We start from the raw sequence: 22908 nt of genomic DNA, 5'->3' as shown, positions 1-22908 counted from the left end.
TGTGACCTGGGTGTCATGGTGCACCAGTCATTGAAAGCAAGCATGCAGGTGCAGCAGGCAGTGAAGAAAGCGAATGGTATGTTAGCATTCATAGCAAGAGGATTTGAGTTTAGGAGCAGGGAGGTTCTGCTGCAGTTGTACAGGGCCTTGGTGAGACCGCACCTGGAGTATTGTGTGCAGTTTTGGTCTCCTAACCTGAGGAAAGACGTTCTTGCCTTAGAGGGAGTACAGAGAAGGTTCACCAGATTGATCCCTGGGATGGCGGGACTTTCATATGAGGAAAGACTGGATAGATTGGGCTTGCACTCGCTGGAATTTAGAAGACTGAGGGGGGATCTTATAGAAACATATAAAATTCTTAAGGGGTTGGAGAGGCTAGATGCGGGAAGATTGTTCCCGATGTTGGGGGAGTCCAAAACCAGGGGTCACAGCTTAAGGATAAGGGGGAAGTCTTTTAGGACCGAGATGAGAAAACATTTCTTCACACAGAGAGTGGTGAGTCTGTGGAATTCTCTGCCACAGAAGGTAGTTGAGGCCACTTCATTGGCTATATTTAAGAGGGAGTTAGATGTGGCCCTTTTTGCTAAAGGGATCAGGGGGTATGGAGAGAAGGCTACTGAGCTGGATGATCAGCCATGATCATATTGAATGGCGGTGCAGGCTCGAAGGGCCGAATGGCCTACTCCTGCACCTATTTTCTATGTTTCTATGAAACCGGAGCACCCGGAGAAAACCCACGCGGTCACGGGGGGAACGTACAAACTGCGTTCAGGCAGCAACCATAGTCAGTATCAAACCCGGGTCTCTGGCGCTGTACGGCAGCAACTCTCCGGCTGTGCCACCCTGTTGCCCTGGCGACATAGTTCACAACTATATATCCCTCTTGGGCTCACACCTGCCTCTGTCTAACAATTGGCCTGTCTGGCAACCTCCTTGCCTGAGGTCAGCTGTTGCCGCCACTGATTTGTCCTGTGTTTTGATTTGCTTCCTGTTTTTTGTCCCCCTCTCCCTTCCACAATGTCTGGAGAAGGGTCATGACCCAAAACATCACTTGTGTATTTTCTCCAGGGATGCTGCCCGACCCGCTGAGTTACTCCAGCACCTCTTACTTCTGGAATGCTCGTCAGTGAAGCCACCCACAAATTGGGGGAACAGCTCCTCATATTTCGTTTGGGCTGCTTAAACCCCAACAGTATGAATATTGATTTCCCTAATTCCAAGTAACCTCTGCATTCCCTTTCCGTCCGCCCCTCCCCCACCCTCGCAGTCCCACCAGTTTGCATCCATTGATCCCTTCGTTATCACCACTTCCACCGCCAACAATGGACCATTGTGGGCTCCACTTTTCCTTTGTCATCGGTGCAGACTCTGATTTGTTCTGAAACTTTTCATACCTCTAGTTTCCCTCCCCACTGATTCTCAGTCTGAGAAGGGTTTCGCCCTTAAATCTCACCTATTCCATTTCTCCAGAGATGCTGCCTGACCCACTGAGTTACTCCAGCATTTTGTGTCTATCTTCGATCCAAACACCCTGATTTCTGGCTCAGCTGTGATAGTTACAGAATGAGACACACGCCTGCTACTTTTGACTGTGTCTCACATGGGGCTCAGCGAACACTGAGGCAAGGTGTCATTCTTAGCTCTGTAGTAGTTCCTTACTTATACCTCCCCTTCGCACAGTGTATATCAGTCGCCTCAGGACGACACAGTGGTACAACAGTAGAGTAGTTGCCTTACAGCACCAGAGACCTGGGTTCAATCCTGAGTACAGCTGCTGTCTGGATGCAGTTTGTATGTTCTCCCCGTGACCTGCGTGGGTTTTCTCCGGGAGCCCCGGTTTCCTCCCACACTCCAAAGACGTACAGGTTTGTAGTCTATTGGGTTGGTGTAATTGAAATTGTCACAAGCACGTAAAGGATAGTGTTAGTGTGCGGGGATCGCTGGTCGGCGTGGACTCGGTGGGCCAAGTGCCCTTTTCCGTGTTGTATCTCTAAACTAAGCTAAACTAAACAAACCAATTAAACATAACGTATGTCTTCTCTTCAGGTTGAAGGTTAATTCTTCTCCCTTTGTTCTTTTCTGCTGCTGAAACATCAAGACCTCTGGGACATTATGGTCTATAGCCATTGCCTCTTGTTCTGCCACAGTGCGTACCTACAAAGACTTTAGGGCCCAGGGCATCAAAGAACCTGAAAGGTGAGCACATTGGCTTTGTGGCGAAGAGAAAAAAAGTGGAAAGAAAGTCCATTTAATATCCAGTAATCTCATGCTGGAAATGTGAGGTTGGCTGACTTTAGAGATGCAGCATGAAGACAGGCCCTTCGGCCCATCGAGTCCACGCTGACCATCGATCACCCCCATTCACACAAGTTCTATGTTACCCTACTTTTGCATCCAATCCCTATGCATCAGGGGCAATTTATAGAGCCAATTAACCTACAAACCCGCACGTCTTTGTGACGTGGGAGGATACCGGAGCACCCGGAGGAAACCCACGTGGTCACGGGGAGAACATGCAGACGTGGGCGGCACGGTAGGGCAGCGGTTGTGTTGCTGCCTTACAGCGCCAGAGACCCGGGTTCGATCCCGACTACGGGTGCTGTCTGTACGGAGTTTGTACGTTCTCCATGTGGGTTTTCCCTGCGTGCTCCTATTTCCTCCCACACAGGTTTGTAGGTTAATTGGCTTCAGCAAAGATTGCAGTTTGTCCCTAGTGTAGGATAGTGCTAGTGTACGGGGATCGCTGGCCGACGCGAACTCGGCAGGCCGAAGGGCCTGTTTCCAGCCTGTATCTCGAAACTTAACGAAACTCCGCAGACAGCCCCTGAGCTCAGGCTGAAAACAGGGTCTCTGGCGCTGTGAGGCAGCAGCTCTACCAGCTGTGCCACCGTGCCACCTGGAGGAGAACTATTGAATGGTTGCCACCTAGCCAAGGTTGCTGAGACCCTGTTACAGGCCCATGTGGTCAACTCAATGATGCAACAGAGGTGAGGAACGAGTGAAGAAAACCTCATGTTTTAAGAACAAAAAATGTCAACAACAAAAAAATCTACAGTGGCTAAATGTTGAAAATTATTTCATGGAATAAGGCGCTATTTGAGAATAATACGGCATTCTGGTCATTGGGAAACATATCATCCTTAACATGTTTAGCTATTGCACAAATATGAATGCTATTGATAGTGGCTACTGAAAGAAAGGAAATCATAATTAATTTAATCTTCTTTAATTATGCTTTTAGTTATTAGAACAGTGCACAGCAGAAGGCATATTAAATATTGCCAGCACATATCAATGCTCTGAGCATAAGATTGTTACTTTCACTGTTACATTTTAAGCCATGGTGTAAATTATATTTTACACTTGATTTATTTTTGGTTGGATCGCTATCTAAAAAGGGAAGGATGGTGAACAACAAATTACAGCAGCCGGGCGTGCTGGGAAGAAAGTATAATGGAGAGATGCCTTTAATAGCCCACCAGGTTCATCCAGTAATTCATCACGTCAGAAGCACAAGGTCTGTGCCCAGTTAGTCATAGAGTCATAGAGAGATAAAGAGTAGAAACAGGCCCTTCGGCCCAACTTGGCCACACCTGCCAACATCCCAGCTACACTAGTCCCACCTGCCTGCATTTGGCCCATATCCCTCCAAACTTGCCCTATCCATGTTCCTGCCTGCCTGTTTCTTAAACATTGGGATAGTCCATGCACTAACTACCCTTTGTGTGAAAAAGTTACCCCTCAGATTCCAATTAAATCTTTTCCCCCTCACCTTGAAACTGTGTCCTCTGGTCCTCGATTCCCCTACTCTGGGCAAGAGATTCTGTGCATCTACCCGATTTATTCCTCTCATGATTTTATACACCTTTATAATTATCACCCCTCATCCTCCTGCACTCCAAGGAATAGAGACCCGGCCTACTCAACCAGGCCCTATAGCTCAGACCCTCTCGTCCTGGCAACATCCTCGTAAATCTTCTCAGAACCCTTTCAAGCTTGACAATATCTTCCCTTTAACATGGCGCCCAGAACTGAACACAATACTCTAAATGCGGTCTCACCAATGTCTTACACAACTGCAACATGACCTCCCAACTTCTACTAAAATATTTGCAGGTTTAAACAGGGTGGCCGTGAAGCGACTCCAATGCTCTCTGTGCTCCAGACTAATGGAAAATTATGACACTGTCGTATCTCACTGGGTGCCAGGGGGTTAACAGTATTGGGATTGGTAACAAAGTCCATGGTATGTACATTGATTTCCCCAACATCCAAGTAACTCTTGTAATCCCCCCTCTCTCCCTGTCCCTCCCCCACCCTAGTCGGCCTACTAGTTTCCTTGTCATGCTGATTAATTTCACTGTTTGTTTCCATTCGTTATCACCTTTGGACTCTGAAGAAGGGACCCAACCCGAAACGTCACCCATCCTTTTTTCTCCAGAGATGCTGCCTGACCCGCTGAGTTACGCCAGCACTTTGTGTCCGTCTTCTGTAGATACCAGCATCTGCAGTTCCTTCCTACACAATCCCGACGTGTGGCAGAGCAGATGTGATATTAAGGAATGGGTTAAAGTTTTGTCAAAGGAGAAAAAGAAAACAGCAGCTTGGAAGAAAATCTTCTTGAGAAAGTGCAAAAGAGCAACAAACCTTGTGGGTAACGGAGCCCGCAGTATGAATCAGAAACTTAAGAGGTCCATGTGTAACACAGGCAATACTGCTACACGGGAGTGTTGAGCAGTAACATGAAGCCAATGTTCAAATAACAGGAAGACACGGAATGTTCAAAAAGTGTTCTTCTAAATCACTAAGGTGAGTAACCAAAGAGCGATCAGCCATACGGGATCCATTTTTGTGCAACGATAAAGAATTAAATGATGATCTGTTAATTAAGGGGGCAAGACCATCAACATAATCAAGTTGCACCCTGGCCACTCCCTCTTCTCCCTCTCTCCCATCAGGCAAAAGGTACAGAAGTGTGAATACGCACACCTCCAGATTCAGGGACAATTTATTCCCAGCTGTTATCAGGCAGCACAAAAATCATCTACCCACAACCAGAGAGCATTCCTGAACTACTATCTACCTCATGGGTGACCCTCAGACTATCCTTGATCGACGATACTGAAAAAATAATTCACGCTTTCATTTCCTCCCGCCTAGACTACTGCAACTCCCTATACACTGGGATCAGCCAATCTTCCCTGTCCCGCCTGCAACTGGTCCAAAACACCGCAGCGAGACTCCTGACGGGTACCCGTAAAAGGGACCACATCACGCCGATTCTGGCCTCTCTCCACTGGCTCCCTGTACGGTACAGAATCAACTTCAAGCTCCTCCTATTCACATATAAAGCCCTAAATGGACATCCCCCCCCCTACATCAAAAATCTTCTAACCCACCTCTCTAACTCCAGGTCCCTCAGGTCGGCCGACTTGGGGCTACTCACTATCCCGCGGTCTAGGCTTAAGCTCAGGGGTGACCGCGCTTTTGCGGTTGCAGCTCCTAGACTGTGGAACAGCATCCCTCTCCCCATCAGAACTGCCCCCTCCATCGACTCCTTTAAGTCCAGGCTCAAAACCTATTTCTACTCCCTAGCGTTTGAGGCTCATTGAGGAGGCGCTGTGAACTGTTTTGTATGTGCTGTTATGTTTGTGTGCTACTGTATGTTTCATTTTTTTCCTTAGTACCTAATCAGATGTACAGCACTTTGGTCAACGTGGGTTGTTTTTAAATGTGCTATACAAATAAAATTGACTTGACTTGATCGGACCTTGCCTGCTTTACCTTGCACTGAACTTTATTCCCTTATCATATCATATCATATCATATATATACAGCCGGAAACAGGCCTTTTCGGCCCTCCAAGTCCGTGCCGCCCAGTGATCCCCGTATATTAACACCCACTAGGGACAATTTTTTTAAACATTTTACCCAGCCAATTAACCTACATACCTGTACGTCTTTGGAGTGTGGGAGGAAACCGAAGATCTCGGAGTAAACCCACGCAGGTCACGGGGAGAACGTACAAACTCCTTACAGTGCAGCACCCGTAGTCAGGATCGAACCTGAGTCTCCGGCGCTGCATTCGCTGTAAAGCAGCAACTCTACCGCTGCGCTACCGTGCCCGTGTATCTATGCACTGTAAATGGCTCGATTGCAATCGTGTATAGTCTTTCCTGCCGACTGGATAGCACGCAACAAAAGCTTTTCACTGTACCTCGGTACGCGTGGCAGTAAACTAAACTGAACTGAACACAGAAAGTATGCTGCAGCTAACTTTACAGGTAACATACATCCCTCAGAAGGCAAATAACAAAAACAACAGGAAAAGCAGTCCCAAACTATGGCTACGAAAAGAAATGAAAGATAGAATTAGATCAAAGGCTAAAGCTTATAACGTCACCAAAAAAAATATCACCCCAAAGAGATCAGAAATGAAGATCCACATCATTGATAAGCAAAAGGAAAACAGAATGTGAGAGTAAGGCAGCAGGTGGCATACTGTAATAGAAAACAACTGGAGGTTGTTTCTGTAGACAGGTAAAACAATCAGGTAAAGTTACTGTAGGTATCTTACAAAATAAGGCAGGAAACATTATATCAAGGAATAAGAAATAGGCAGAGAAATTACAAAAATATTTTCCATATGACTTCACATGCAGAACATCAGTTCTGTGCAGCAATGGTTTTTATTGCATTCTACAGTTGAATTTCGAGGTCAAATATATTTTAAACCAGAGCGCACATTGTTTTCAATCCAACTTGCCTTTGGTACATTCCCTGCACTTCAGTTAGACTTTAGAGATGCAGTGGGGAATCAGGCCTTTCAGCCCACTGAGTCCACGCCGACTAGCGATCACAAACACCAGCACTATCTTACACACCAGGGACAATTTACAATTTTTACCAAAGCCAATTAACCTGCAAACCTGTACGTCTTTGGAGTGCACGAGGAAACCGGAGCACCCGGGAGAAACCCACGCGGTCACAGGGAGAACGTACAAACTCCGTACAGACAGCACACATAGTCAGGATCAAACGGGTCTCTGGTGCTGTAAGGCAGCAAATGTACCGCTGTGACACTGTGCCACCCTTAAAGTGATTCAGGTCAGGACACTTCTTCAGAACCTCAAGATGCCTTCTTGGGATTCGAACTCAGATCTCTAGCTCAATGCCCCAGGCTTGTAGTTGCCAACCCAGTACTTTAACCATCTTGGTTAAGCATCCTTGTTGTCAAGAAGACCAGGATAGTTAATCAGGGGAGGAGTTTGGTCCCCCTACACAATGAATTCCAGTTTCATTATATAACTTTTGAGCAGAATAAAGAGGAATTAACCTGATGCACTTAAAACGATGCATCTTCTGTGGTGAAACCGGTGTCTTGTGAATGCGACATTGCCAACTATAGTGTGGGCATTAAGCAACTTGCATACTGATATTAATGACTCCTCCCCCACTCCCCCCTCCTACCTCCCCTTCCCCCACTCCCTTCCCCTCCCCCCCACCATTCCCCTTATCCTCCCTTCTCCCCCTCCCTCCCTCCCCCCCTTCCTCCACCCATCCCTCCCTAGGAGATAGATTTAAACCTTAAAATGTGAATAACTTTTAAAATATGACACCGATTTCAATGAAACTTCTTCCATTAGCACCAAAGGGACAACGGTGAGTAAGGTGGGCCTAAAATTGTCGCGCTATCGTGTACCGTTTTGGCTGTAGTTCAGGATCAAACAAACGTGAGTTTTAGTATATAGATGAGGAATCAAGCAAAACGCATCTAGATCAGCACTCCAGCATCGGCTAAACCCCCTGGACAATATCCACTCAGTAACCACACACGTGACCAACCTGTTTTTTAAAATATTTATTCAGAAGCCAAGTTATCTATAAAAATCTTAATACTAAAATGCTTTTACATAGAGATTGTGTCCATAAAACTTATTTTTTTAGTGTTTACACAAAAACTGAGACCATAGTCATACTTTACACATTTACAATAGGGTTTTTACTACATTTAAACACTTTTTTTTTTAGAATAACAGTTCCTTCCATTTTCAACAAAAAAAAAACTGAAAACAAAATAAAAAAAATCAACAAGCTTAAAAAAAAGCTCTTCTGGGTTTTCAGTTTCAAAATATTTTAATATCTAGTAAATAACTCTGTAATATTGTAGTTTTTTTTATTGTATAATTTTTTTTTAAACTTCTCCTTGTAGGATTAAAACGCTATTGAGCAAGTGTCAGACGGGCCCGCGCCTCCCTTGCCCATTTATTTTCGCACGATGCATCACAATTCCAGTCCCCAGAAGGTCTTACTTTACAAGCAAATAAAATCCCAGCCAGCAGTGAGCAAGTAATACTGTACTTGTGTCACTGGACTGAACAAAACAGGTAACAGAATGCCTAGCAGATTGGTCCATTGTGGACATCACATCAAGTACCAGATGGAAGGCAGCCAGATTTCAGATGGGGTTGGAGAGGGGAGGTGGAGGGAGAGGAGTGGGTGGGGAGGAGGTAGGATGTGGTGCTCTGCCCATCAGTTTCAACTGCACGCATCCTTTTAAACCTTTGACGCAGGGCTGCCCCAACTCAATCCCTCTGACAAAGGGCTGGGTCCACAAAGTTAGCACTGCCTTTTTTCTAATTTAAAGAAAAATTCTCCCTTCGATTTGAAGCACAGAATGTAACAGGAAATTCTGTGACACACAAGCAAGGGGATTCTTGCACCAAGTAACAAGAGCCGGCTCGGGTAATAATGGACAGTAAAGTCCACCTCATTTTATTTTAATATTACAACATATTTGTTCAAAAGTTGCAACTTGAAAGGTTATGCAACTCGCGCATCTTAAAATTCTTTCCTCTTTACTCCGGTCACCTGTGATGAATCTACCTAACCACGTCGTGTAAATGCACAAACATCTGACTCGCGAGCCAGAAATTCCTTAACAAAGCTACGTCTCCAGTTGACCTCTGACCTTTACAGACAAAAAAAAGGTCAATAATAATTTTGCCCGGGAATAATATACAGTTTAAGTTAAGGGGGGGGGGAAAAAAAGACGAAGAAAAACCTGTTATTTGTTCTCGCGTGAAAGGTCTTCATTCATTATATCTGAAAGAGCCCCAAGCAGCATGGGGATCTGGTTCTCTTTATCTTTCAGCCGTTGCTATGGAATCAGAGTTGCCCGTCCTTCACTAAACCGCCCAGCTGATTGATGAGTTTGACCTATTGCAAATACGGGATATGTGATGGTGATGTCACACTGCACCAGTCTATATGCAAAATGGCCACCGAGTGAAAGTTCAGAGGCCAAAAGGTTAGTCTCACACAAAAGAAACACAAGCTGCAATTTATCTTAAATACATTTCTTGATATATAAACAGGCAAACTCAAATAATCCTTCTGGAGGGCAGCCATGTTATGGGAAACAAATAGAAACCAAGGTGAATTTCTGCAACATGGCTCTGTTCGAAACCATGGTACCTCTGTGAGCCTCTCTCCGCGTGCGGGTTGCTCACCTGAAACCATTGCAAGAAAATATAGAAAGAAATCCCCAAGAACTGAGTTGCGACTGTGATATTAAAAACTTTTACAACAGATTAGTGTCTCAAAGCAACGATAATGAAATACTACATTGATAATCTGCAAGAACAAACAACAATGGACTCAAACTTTAAAACACCTTTTGTAAACTGTGGTTGTAATCTTTATGATGGAGACAGTATCCCTTTTATCATTACTATGTGGATTTTTAAGAAATACTCAAGCTGGAAGGGAGTGCTAGTTGACAAAGCCTTTACTTTCATTCAATATGGGAAACCGTAAAGCACACGTGGCAAATGGTAGACAAAACCACACATGGCACCATTATAATGTCAACCAGGGGGCAAAAGTAAAACATTGTCCCAACTTTACTTCCCTCATTAGGATGACATTGCCTCTTCTATTTAAATGCCACAAAGGTGTCATCATTAGCAGTCAGTATAAAGTCTACTGCTAAAATCTTTTCCAAAGTTGTTTGACCTATCTAGAAAATCATTGTGATAATCATTGTAAAATACACACAAAGACGGTAGTGGGACAATTTCCCATCCTTGAGAGAGAGACACAAGAACTGGTACCTGTACAATGCTGCCATGGGATTTCCAGCAGTTAAATATTAACAATGTGACACCCTGCACAGCTAATCTTTCTAGTTCAACAATCCCACTGTTATTTCCAGTTTTACAATAGAATTTGATTTCGGTTCAATAACCCAGTTCGCCAGTTTATCGTCAGTTCATTCCTAACTGACATTGTGGCCACAGATTTGCCTATGTGCAGCCAATTGAAGATTAATCTCGGAGCTCACTTTTGCATTTTACAAGATAAATGGATGGTCCCTCCCCAATTTCAACCACATAAGCTCGCCTTCTAACAGACACTCAGCTTGGATTTTCTTTCCAATGCCTGAACACAGTTCCAGTGAGAAGTGGGACAAGATTAAACCCATGAAGAATTGCTCAACAATAAAATAAAAATTATATAGTTTTTGAAAGGTCTTTAAAGAAAACCCACTTCCTCACACCGATTGTCCTTGACTTAGAGCTGTTTCTTCCATGATTGATAACAATGCTTAAGTGCTTACATTTATTTTGCTTTTTCCTTTAAAATCATCTTTCTGCTCTGACTTTGCCAGTGGTAGATTTGTCTCCATGGTGCCAAGGTCCAGCCAGGAAACGCTTTTTTTTTTAACGGTGTGAAATACCTTTTTGGATCCCTTTGCTTCACTGAAAACCACATTTACCTAACACCACTTTGGTCATTTTGTTTTACAGGAAGGATAACCCCTTCATAGATTTCAGTTGAAAACAGTCAAGGAGTTAATTTAATGACAGGAAGGGCGATGGTAAATATTGGTTCATTGCAAGTGAGTAGCAGCTCTGTGTAAAACAATCAAAAGGCTAACAACTTGTTATACTTCAAACTTCTTGCAATCTCCTTGTTGAATAAATGGTACATAACCTCAAACTACAGGCCATCCCTGAGTAACAAATGGGCTTGGTTTTTACAGGTAACAAGTCGATTTTGTCCACAAGTTAGAAAATGCACAAAATATCACTCGATACCTTCAGAATGTTGTATTGAAAGGCATCACCAGCACATAAGAGTAATAAGGATAATGAGGGTGGTGGCTGTGTGGAATGAGCTTCCGGTGGAAGTGGTGGAGGCAGGCTCGATTTTATTATTTAAGAGTAAATTGGATAGGTATATGGATGGGAGGGGATTGGAGGGTTATGGTCTGAGAGCAGGTAGATGAGACTAGGTCAGAGAAAGTGGTCGGCGTGGACTGGTAGGGCTGAACGGGCCTGTTTCCGTGCTGTAATTGTTATATGGTTATATGGTTATAGGAAGAACAAGGGTGTCAAGGGTTATGGGGAGAAGGCAGGAGAATGGGGTTGTGAGGGAAAGAATAGATCAGCCATGATTGAATGGCGGAGTAGATTTATTGGGCCGAATGGCCTAATTCTGCTCCTTTAACTTATTAATTACTGAAAGTGGAGAGAGAGGAAACTGGTTCTGCTGCTTGTAGGAACAAACAACTAAAGATACGCCGGACCTTTGAATTTAATATTATTGTGGGAGCTCGTCTGGATGTACAAGTGTCTGTAATTCAGGTGTTTGTAACCAGGGAATGGCCTGTAATCCAGTGACTGCGCGCTTATGTATCTGTGGGCTGTTCTGCTGATCTATGGAGCTTGAAACGCAAAGATTCTCTGCTGTTACTCACCTCATTCCACCTCACTGGGGGGAAGAAGGGGGGGGGGAGGTGGAGAGGGTGAGGAAAATACAAGGACATTTACAGTTTTACCTTTTGGGGGGGGGGGGTGTCTCAGATCAGATCACACCCATTCTTCTAGATGTGCTTTAAGATGAAGATGGACAGATCGTGGGTTAGTGTGGTGGGAGGAACCAGGAGGCAGGAGAAGATAGAGTTATTGATGTGAAGGACCTCATTTCTTTCAAGCAGCCCGAAATGTATGAGCATCGCAGGTGTAAGTTCAAGAGCCCTTTCTACAAATGTAAGCTTCACTGCTGTAAAGAGTCTGCCGGTATGAGGAGCTAGGTTCATTGGAGTGTGGTGATGATTGAATTAATTCAGCGATGTTAGATGCAGCTGGCACTCATTACATAATAATTCACCTGAGTGGACTTTTTTTGTCCTATTTCATTAGAGTGAATAATCACTTCCATGGGCAGTGATGGCCATGCCGATGCCTCTGAATGAATCATTCTCAAAAAGTTCACAACTCCCGTCTCTTAATGTAAGTGATAATGAGATGAGGATTTGCCAAAGCCCCTTGATTAATACATCTGCTCTTTTAGCTCATTAAGGAAGTTCCTAGGCTTCTGTTTGACAAACTTCTCATTTGGAAAACATTTTTTTTTGGAGTCAGCGCTATTCTTGTTCCTCAACACGACAGTGATCAAAGGAAGCCAGAGAGGAGGCCTGTGCCAGTGTCTGAGCTACACACACCTGCCCATCCCTGCCACCCCACTGCTTCCTTCAGCGGTTCCAGCCCAACTTCAGAAGTTCCTGCATCGACCACCCCTATGGGCTCAGAAATCACACACGGCTCGTCAGTGCAACTGAGGTGTCTCAGACGTGGGAACTGAGAATCAACATGAGCAGGAAGGAGTTAGAGGGGATCTGAGGACATTTTCTTTCACCCAGAGGGTGCATGAAATCTGGACCGCAGTGCCTGGGAGGGTGGCGGAGGCATGCTCTCTCACAACATTTAAGAAGCATCTAAGTGAGTTTTTGAATTGTCACAGCTTAGTACGGGTGTCAGGGGTTATGGGGAGAAGGCAGGGGAATGGGGTTAAGGGAGAGAGTTAGAGCAACCATGATTGAATGGCGGAGTGGAATGGCGGAGTAGAATGGCGGAGATTGATGGGCCAAATGGCCTAATTCTGCTCATATCACTTTTGAAAGCTGATAAATTGGATTAACATTGAATGGCTCTATATGACTCTATGAAAGCAAAGTTTGTGAACTATGCTTGGGGCAAAATCCCTCCCTCACTGGCCCTGTTTAAACTGGCATGAATGCCCCACTCTCAGTGGCCACTGTGGCAGGTACTTTCATGTAAGGTAGAGTTTCCAAGCTCGTTATCCGTCCTGAAATGGGACCTTTCATTCTTGCTCACTTTGCAACTCGCCTGCTGTGCAGCGGCAGCCCTGTCTGCCTCTGTTTCTGATTTCGATGGTTTCAGGTTGCGTTTGGCCTGCGATGCAGACTCCCAGGCATGGTCGCTGCCTCTCTGCTCAATGCAGCCTGATTTTCCTGTCTATTAAAGCAAACAGGTGGAAAGTTGTGCACTGGCAGCGCAGGGGGGCAATAAACCCAGCTGCTGCTTTAAACAGCAGTCAGCTTGCCATTGTGGAATGAAGCTGCAATTAAAAATAACAGACACGTAGCCTGAAGGAAGCCTGAGTTACTTGAGCAACACCTTTTCTCTCTTGGTTATTACATTTCAAGCTTTAAAACGTCGTTGTTTGCCAAGATGCTGCGTCTACTACCCATGGAACCGATCCACATCCGTTACACGTGCCTCTAAGATCAATGATTTCATGCTGGATCTGGATACAACCTCCCTTCCATTGACTCCATTTACACCTCACGCTGCCTCGGCAAGGCCACCAGCATAATCACGGACGAGTCACGCCCCGACCAATCCCTCTTCTCCCCTCTCCCATCGGGCGAAAGGTATGGAAGTGTGAAAACGCACACCTCCAGATTCAGGGACAGTTGTTATCATGTAACTGAACCATCCGACCAACAACTAGAGAGCAGTCCTGAGCTACTGTCTACCTGATCGAAGATCCTTGGGACTATCTTTGATCAGACTTTACTGGACTCTATCTTGTACTAAACGTTATTCACGTTATTCCCTTTATCATGTATCTGTGCCCTGTGGATGGCTCGATTGTCTTTCCGCTGACTGGTTAGCATGCAACAAAAAGCTTTTCCCTGTCCCTCGGTACATGTGACTATAAACTAAACTCAAACTCACCAGGAGTGAAGGGGCCTGTTGGAGCTGTAAGTGCAGAGAACCTACCGTGATACAGTCACAGATGGCAAGTCATCAGGAGACCCGCAGAATTCATCTCTGACTGCAAGCACTAAATGTGGAACAGGGGACCATCTGCAGGATGTACCTCAACCAACCTGACTTCAATGGAATCAAATTTCAGGAGCAGAGTCCAATCCATAGACACTTATTAGCATGTGGCTCTTTCTGTAGAGCGAGGATGCAGGAATTCAACTAATCACTGAGGTTGAATTCCTGCATCCTGGCTCTACAGAAAGAGCGACGTTGAACTTGACCTGAATTGATGGCGTAAAAGAGATGGTCTTTTGTTGCCTGGCTGTTTGATGCAGTGCCCGATATTTAGCTCCTTGCGATCAATAGAAGCAAATATCAAGTGTTGCAGCTACTGAATGGCTGATCCAAATTTGCCGATTGGAGACAATTTCTCCCTGAACTTCTCAATTGTAAGCTTATATTAGGAACTAAACTAGTCTAAGACGGCTGGTTTGTCTTCGAATGCAATGCATTAAAAAATAATAATTAATGAGTCGATGCTGAATCTTTCCATGGATTCTAATTTAAACAAAAATGTGTCATACACTGAATAAATGAATTGATAATTTCCTAATAAAACCAAAATACTTCATGGCCTGGATAGAGTGGATGTGAAGAGCATGTTTCCACTCATGGGAGAGTCTCGGACCAGACGTTGTAGCCTCAGAATAAAAGGGGCATACCCTCAGAAGGGAGATGAGGAGGAATTTATTTAGCCAGAGGGTGGTGAATCTGTAGAATTCATTGCCACAGACGGACGTGGAGGCCAAGTCAATAGATATTTTATAGTGGAAATGGATAGATTCTTGAATTAGTCCGTGTGTCATGAGATATGGGGAGAAGGCAGGAGAATGGGGTGGAGAGGGAAGGATAGATCAGCCATGATTGAATGGCAGAGTAGACTTGATGGGTTGAATGGACTAATTCTGCTCCGACAACTTAGGACCATGTGAACAATGAAAAACCTTCAGCCTTCATGGTTTAATTCTTCGCCGACAAATCTTTCGCAAACTTGATACCTTGAGTGCTTTATCTTTGATTTTCTGCAGTGAGCAGCTTGCTATTGTTTTCAAAGGACAGAAGATAACAGGTGTTCCTTCTACAGAGTGGCTGAACCAACTTACTTATCTGACTTTTGTCATCAAAGTTAGAAGCTTTTATACCGTGTCCACATAGTTCAATAAAAGGGAGACTGTCTCTTTAACATCTGTGTGCATCAGAAAGGGAACAAACATGGCTGACCATTCCCTGCATGTGTGCAGAATTCTGTACATTTTTTAGCAATAGGGATTATAATTCTTCTTCACCAATCACTTTTTTAAAAAAAAGGAACATTAAACCCACAAGAGTGAATCTCTCAACAACTGTTCAGTTAGGAGGTTAGAGTTAGTTTGACAGAATGATGCCACAATCTGTCTCACATAAGAAAGCGGTCGTCTTCAAAGTAAAGTCTTTTTCTCCCCCTGCCATTTTTCTTCTTCAGAAGTTCCAGCTAATAAGCAACCTCAGCTGAGCTGAGTAATGCAGTGCATTAAAAAAAAGCTCCTGGGTTTTTACAAAACTCTCCAGGAAACAAAGTAACAACAAAAACACATTAGACCTGATTCTGCTTTGCAAAGTTGAAAGCAGACAGAGGTACTGGGAGTGTATGGCTTGTATGATGCTCATTTTCCTTCTTTCTCCAATCCGCACACACATACACGCACGCTCACGCACACACACCCGCACACGCACACTGAAATAAACTCCATGCTGTTTGTCCCATGGTTGAAACCTACTCAGATCAAGGTCAAGTTCCCATGTGGCCATTCCAGCTTTCTTGATTCTTTGAGGCCCGGTCTCATCTCCGAACTTTGCCTTCTCCGTTGCTTGAGGCCTACTTCTCTCATGTGCAAATTCTGCCTGGTCGACCCATTGATGCCTAGAAGTTAAACGTTCCAATTCCAGCCTACCTGATGCCCGAAGGGTTTCACTTTGGTAAATCCAGTATTACTGATCCCCAGAAGGCTTAGTTCTTATGTCTCCAAAAACCATTGCTTGACCACCTAGAATTTCACGGCCAATGATTCCAGGCCCACGTGCTCGAGCCGCAAGGTGTTGATAACAAGTATCCAGCTCCTGTCCATTCGTTAGGTTAGTTAGATTTTTTTTTAACAGAAAGCTTTCTCAATCCCTGTTGTTGTGGTGCAGATCCAGGCTTTATATTAATTCATACATCAAGTTTTTAACAGAGATTGGGTACTCCATCTGCATTGAGGATTCTGCCTATCGTAGGATCATAGGTCCCAGCCAGGTAATACAAGTCTTGACTGTCCTGGTACTTCTTGGTTTTTATCATTTGTTCGTACTGTTCCAGACCGACTACCTGACATTTATGGGAAATAGTCTGTACATCGTTTTCATCTTCATGGCAGGATTGATACAATGCTTTCTGAAATAGCAAAAAAAAATCTTATTAGAATGTGACATTAGCGTACACACAGACACACACCTACTTTTTCTAATGCGCATGCACCCACCTACATACACACATGCACAAACACCTACAATGACACACACACACTTTAATTAAGCATTTGTGTAGGAAGGAACTGCAGATGCTGATCTAAATCGAAGATAGACACAAAATGCTGGAGTAACTCAGTGGGGCAGGCAGCATCTCTGGAGAGATGTTTCGGGTCAAGACCCTTCTTCAGACGGACAGACCCGTCCACTCCAGCATTTTCTGCCTATCTTTAATTAAGCATATAATAGGAATGTTACAAATGGTAGAAGCCACAAATTGAAGCTTTAGCAGACACTCACACACGCATTAGCAATATAATTAAATGTACAAAGAAGAAAGTTATGTTTGGAGATGCCATATCTTGAAGGGTTAACATTAAGGCAACACTCCCAGGTCATTGCAACAAAGGCATATTCTCAAGTAGTCACGGTACTGAACTCAACCGAGGTTCTACAGTAACATACTCGGGTGCAAACATATCATCACTTGAATCTGAAGATAGACACAAAGCACTGGAGTAACTCAGCGGGTCGGGCAACAGATCTGGAGTAAAAGGATGGCCGACATTTTCGGGTCGGGACCCTGCTTCAAACTTCACCAGGCCACTATCTCTCAGACCATCTCTGATGTCATCACTTCCGGCTGTCTGCCCTCCACAGCCTCCAACATTATCGTCCCCTTGCCCCGCAGGGCTGGGTTTTACCTTCTCCCCATAAAAGTCAGTCTGAAGAAGGGTCCCGACCCGAAACGTCATCCTTTTACTCCAGAGATGCCTCCTGACCCGCTGAATTACTCCTGCACTTTGTGTCTATCTTCAGTCCTACACATCACCTGAATCTGACTGTGCACCATCAGAAGCAACGTATCAAGTTCTCCGACAAGCTGTTTGTTTGGAGAGAAGCGTTAGGTGGCACACTTGCAAAAGGGACTCTGTCTCACCTTGCCGTCGTTGCACTTCTTGCCCAGTTTTGTTTCTTCTGGATGATAGAACCATTTCACTTTGACGACCATGTTGCTCCCCCACGATTCCCACATGCTCTCTATCCGGCCGATGTACGGGAGGTTTGGGCGTCCGACGGAGAGGAACACCGCACAGTCCCCCACGCAGATGGTCTCCTTCCCTCTCACGATGGCTTTGTAGTAAAGTTTCTTTGCTTTCCCTTTCATACCTCGCCTCTGTGGGAAACAATTAAGCTCGGTCAAGGAAAAAGGATCGGTGGTGGCACGGTGGTGGTAGAGTCGCTGCCTTACAGCGCCAGAAACCCTGGTACCACCCTGACTACGGGTGCGGAGTTTGTACGATCTCCCCCTGACCTGTATGGGTTTTCTCAGGGTGGCCCGGTTTCCTCCCACACTCCAAACACGTACAGGTTTGTAGGTTAATTGCCCTGGTAAAAATTGTAAAATTGTCCCTAGTGCGTATGGGATAGTTTTGGTATGCGGTGATCGCTGGTCGGCACGGACTCGGAGGGCCGAAGGGCCTGTTTCCACACTGTATCTCTAAACTAAAAAACTAAACTAATAAAAAGGGAAGCCACAGGGAGCACTAGCAGGCGAATGGCTGATGGTCTTTCCAGTCTTATCTTAGGTTTCTATTCTGCTCCTTCAAGGGAAAGGAAAGTGAGGTGAGATTTAACAAGAGCTTTCCCTTTTGCCCGTTTTCCTGGCTGCTGCAAGAGTTCATATCACCCAGCTTTCTTTCTGGAGGTTGGGGAAAGCACAGTCATATTTAGTTTCACGGACAGCACTGGGTTTTCCGGCAAATGCACAGGCATTTTGGATCCAAGGTTTTACTGGAAAGCCCAAGGTCTCTGTTTTCACCACAGGAAGTGGTGTTGTAGGGAGGGAGAGTCAGGGGCATTGATTCTCTCCTCCTTCACAAGCTGTTACAGTAAGGTATTGAGTGTTAGACAAAGGGGTGGGTGGACGTTGGGAGCGGTCAAACCCAAACCCCAGTCTGGTCCTCGTCACTCCTTGCGTGCTGGTCCCAGAAGTGGATTTGCAATCATTCACTACAATCGCTCCATTCTTTTAAATCTTTATTTCGACAGCAGCCTGTAACTGTACACTGCGGACGACTTCATTGTAATGTATTGTCTTTCCGCTGACTGGTTTGCATGCAACAGAAAGCTTTTCACTGTACCTCGGTACACGTGACAATAATAAATGAAACTAAACTGACCGGATAGCACACTACAAAAAGCTTTTCACTGTACCTCGGTACATGTGACAATAAACTAAACTAAACTAAAAATACTGAACTAAAGGATCAGTGATAATAATCAGGTATAAAACATTTGGCAATATAAGTCCTCCCAGTCCTGTGAGCACTGAGGACAATCGCAACTGAATATTTAATCACGCAAAAATCATGGATTAAATGTATCACATTTTTTAAAGAGGATTCAACATGAGATCAAATGGTGGATTATTGAACGCACGTTTAGTGGTTACAAAACGCAAAGCAACGGAATCAGAGTTAATGTTTCTGAATGATTAAGTCTCTCTTTCCACATATGCTACCTCATCAGCTCAGTATTTCCAGCATATTTCATTATGTACTGTTATAAATGAAGTTCAGTATCACTGCCTTTCTGGTATTTTCAGCTGTTTCAAGTTTAAAGCATCTTTGGCTTTAATGTTGAATGGTTTTCATGGCGTTTGCATCCGCAGCATTAACGACATCAATCTATGGCAACGGATTGCTGCGCAGAAGTAACAATACTGCCTCGGGGGACGAGAAGGGGGGGGGGGGGGGGGCAAGGGTGGGGGGATTGTGTTTCTCTGCAGCTCGGTTCTAAATGTTTGACTTTTGGCTCATTCAAGGAAAGTGCTCCTGATTCACCTGATCCTGACCAGCTGTCTCCTGGGCGGAGAGACTTTGAAGAAAGATCCACCACCATAAGACAGACACAAAAAGCTGGAGTAACCCAGCGGGTCAGGCAGCATCTCTGGAGAAAAGGAATAGGTCCGAGGCCCTTCTTCAGGCTTAGTTTGAAGAAGGGTCTCGACCTGAAACGCCACCTATTCCTTTACTTCATAGATGCCGCCTGACCCGCTGAGTTACTCCAGCTTTTTGTGTCTGTCTTTGGCTTAAACCTGCATCTGCAGCTCCTTCCTGCACATCCTATCCACAACCATAAGGTTGCCTTTCCACATCGTGGGGATGGGACGGGGGAGTGCTGCAGCTCCAACCATCTGGATTCAAACCTGGTGGAGTCCATCTGTGTGGATTTGCATGGTTTCCCTCGACCACTTGGGTTTCCTCTAGGTTCTCCGTTTTCCTCCCGCATCTCAAAGAAACTCAAAGGATTTGGTAGGTGAATCGGTGCACGATGCTACCGTGTTTAGATGTTTGGGGAATCTGGAGGTGAGGTTTGGGGGAAGAACGTGAGGAGATTAAAGTGAGATTCGTGCAAATAGGTTCTTCGTGGTCATGCGCAGACTTGGCGGGTGAACGGGCTGTTTCTGTGCTATGTGACTCCGTAGGATTACTGACAGCATCAGTAATCCTGATTTTGTATCTCTAACAAAAAAAAAAACATAAGTCTTCCTGAAACCATACCTGAGTTGGCTTTCCCGACCATTTCCATAGCTGCCGTGCTGGGAGAAAAGAGGAGATTTTGGGACGATTCTCCACAGACGGCAACCTCTGCCTCTTCGATATCTCCTTGGCCTTTTGAAGTCGTAGCTCTTCCTGCCTCTTCTGTTTGATCTTGGTGGCGGACATCACCGATTTGACTGAGAAGGAGTGAGGGGAGATCTTCGACTCTGCTTGCCGCGGGTCGGAGGAGGCCAGCATCGCCGGCACAGGTCGGCTCATGCAGGTTTGCAGCAAGAGCGTGGAGTCATCGTCGGAGCTGTAGGACGAGTCATCGTTGTCTGACGAGCACAGGCTGGATGTGGAGGTAGAGCCAGACGTCGAGGAGGACGAAGACCCAGAAGACGAAGACAAGACGGAGAGTCTGGACATGAACCTCGACGTGACGCTCTGCCGAAGGTTTCTGCTTTCATCGTCATCGTCCATGTCGGAGAGGGAGCTGTGGCTGTCACTGTCGCAGTCCATCGCAAACTCTGACTGGCCAGAGTACTCGTTCATGGCCAAGCTGAGGGGGAGGTTTTGCAGCTGAGCATGTTTTCCTTTTAGAAGTTCTATCCTTCTGTTTCGTTCCTTACTTAGCAAAGCTGCCTGGGAGTAGGCAGCTCCAGGCTTCACCCCAAACTCCTTCTTGCTCATCATCAAGGCCTTTCCGTTCTTCGTTTTAGGAGACATCACGCCCTCGTGATCTAATTTTACAAGGTATTCCGTTTCTGCTTTTCTCTTCCCACCTTTCGGCATGGATATGTCCAGTTTCTCCATCTTCCTGTACTTCAGGGGCTTGGGGTTTGGGATCAGACCGGGGCTGCTCCCAAAGGCTCCAAAGGTGCTGGCAATGCTGCTGAAGGAGTCCACCTCGAAGCCACCGCTGAACACCGGGGGAGGGAGGCCGTGCATGGGGAGGAAGCGCTCTCTGCCCTTCATCCTCCTCATGCTCCCGTTGAACTCAAACAGATTCTCCAGGACCATCGTGTTCTTGTTGGAGATCTTCTTCTTTGTCTGAACAATTCCTGGCCAATTTATCAGTGTTTCCGACCGTTTACTCAGCATGTATTCCCCTTTCAACAACGTCGATACCTCAGTGTTTGAAACTCCTTTTCCTTTTTCTAAAAAAAAAAATTAAAGAATTTTTTTAATACTTTGGGTAATGAATCACCTTGCTGCACACATTATGTTGGTACAAATTTATAAAGGCATAGGCTAACTGTTCTTTAAAAAGTGTCACCGCATGTTCACAATCCAATAGAGAAATACTGTTAATCCAGTTACTAAATCCAGAACTGATCTTTCATGCTAACAAGTCCATGCTGCAGTTTCCTTACACTGTTTTCTATTGTGCTAATCATTTGGATACAATGTGAGATTTAATATTTCATAATGTTCATTTCAAAGCTACAGATGCTCTACAAAGAGGGCATTATGTCATATTCTAGTTTCTTGGCTGCAGTTAAAGAAACTAAAATATTTAACACTTGATAAGACACAAATTGTTGGAGTAACTCAGCGGGTCAGGCAGCATCTCTGGAGGAAAGGACTAGGCTACGTTTCAGGTCGGAGCCTTTCTTCAGACTGAGGAAGGGTTCCGACCCGAAACGTCACCTATTTCTTTTCTCCAGAGATGCTGCCTGACCTGCTGAGTTACTCCAACATTTTGTGTCTATCTTCCGTGTAAACCAGCATCTGCACTCTTTAACGCTTGGCGTCAGTTAATCGGAGGTTGAATTCTTTCCTGTGCAGCAGTTACTAGGGCAAACCGAAAGGTGTCCTCATGATTATTAGCATCAAATTGAGACCAGGCCATACTTATTCAAACCTTGGAGAAGATATCAATGTATCATTATGAGCCTACTGCCTCGGGTTGTCTGCTGCCAAGCCAAGAGAATATTGTTGGGTTTAGACTTAATAAATATACAGGTCACTTATTGAAAGATTAGTACAGTGATGATTTACCGACGTTGACACCATGTGTAATAACATTTAAAGATGTATGAGGTATGTGTAGGAAGGAACTGCAGATGCTGGTTTACACCGAAGAGAGACACAAAATACTGGAGTAACTCATCGGGTCAGTCAGCTTCTCTGGAGAACAGGAATGGGTGATGTTTTGGTTGAGATTGAAGTTGGATCTCTACCCTTTTCTCCACAAATGCTGCCTGACCCGCTGTGCTACTCCAAAATTTTGTGTCTATCTTAAAGATGTATGAATAGGATATTGTCAAGTTCGTTTGTTCTTGCTCACAATATTCTCCAAAAACAGAAGTGAGAACACTGCAAACTTGACAAATTGTTTAACTAAGAGGCAAACACGGGGTAGGATCTCGATGGGACATTGTTGATATTAGTGGATTACTTTGTGCAAAAAAAATGGGAGGGTGCCAGTTAAAAATTGCCTGGGCTAGTTTCCAGCTTGGAGCTAGCAGATGTGGTCATTTGGTCTCCTGAACAAGTGGGAAGAACAATCTATGAAAGATGGAGGTGTCCTTTTTTTTATACATGTATTCAACATTTCAATAATATCATTGGGACCCAACTGCAATTTTAACATGGGATGGAGCCTGAGAGAAGAAACAATGAGTTCCCCGCCTCACCTTAAAGGCAGTGAAGAAGATTGGATCACGAGGTTCAACAAAGTTGTTCGCACTATTTGTTTTACTTAGCTTTGACGGTCCCTCTCCCATCAG

General features: G+C 44.9%; 1 protein-coding gene across 7 annotated transcripts in view; it reads right to left on the bottom strand.

The window, feature by feature from the left end:
- Positions 1 to 7911: 7911 nt before the first annotated feature.
- bahcc1b (BAH domain and coiled-coil containing 1b) overlaps positions 7912 to 22908 on the bottom strand; it is a 303723-nt gene continuing 288726 nt past the window's right edge. For all 7 annotated transcript variants that reach the window (XM_078401266.1, XM_078401265.1, XM_078401267.1 and 4 more), the window contains 3 exons: positions 20195 to 21333; positions 17569 to 17805; positions 7912 to 16554 (listed from right to left, as the gene is read on the bottom strand). In XM_078401266.1, the coding sequence (XP_078257392.1) occupies positions 16348 to 16554; positions 17569 to 17805; positions 20195 to 21333 (1583 nt within the window). In that variant the 3' untranslated portion in view covers positions 7912 to 16347. The remainder of the gene's footprint in view (positions 16555 to 17568; positions 17806 to 20194; positions 21334 to 22908) is intronic.

Source organism: Rhinoraja longicauda, chromosome 6 (genome assembly GCF_053455715.1).
Source record: "Rhinoraja longicauda isolate Sanriku21f chromosome 6, sRhiLon1.1, whole genome shotgun sequence".
NCBI classification, from domain to species: domain Eukaryota; kingdom Metazoa; phylum Chordata; class Chondrichthyes; order Rajiformes; family Arhynchobatidae; genus Rhinoraja; species Rhinoraja longicauda.
The sequence above is the reverse complement of the archived record's forward strand: the minus strand, read 5'-3'. Positions and strand labels throughout refer to the sequence as shown.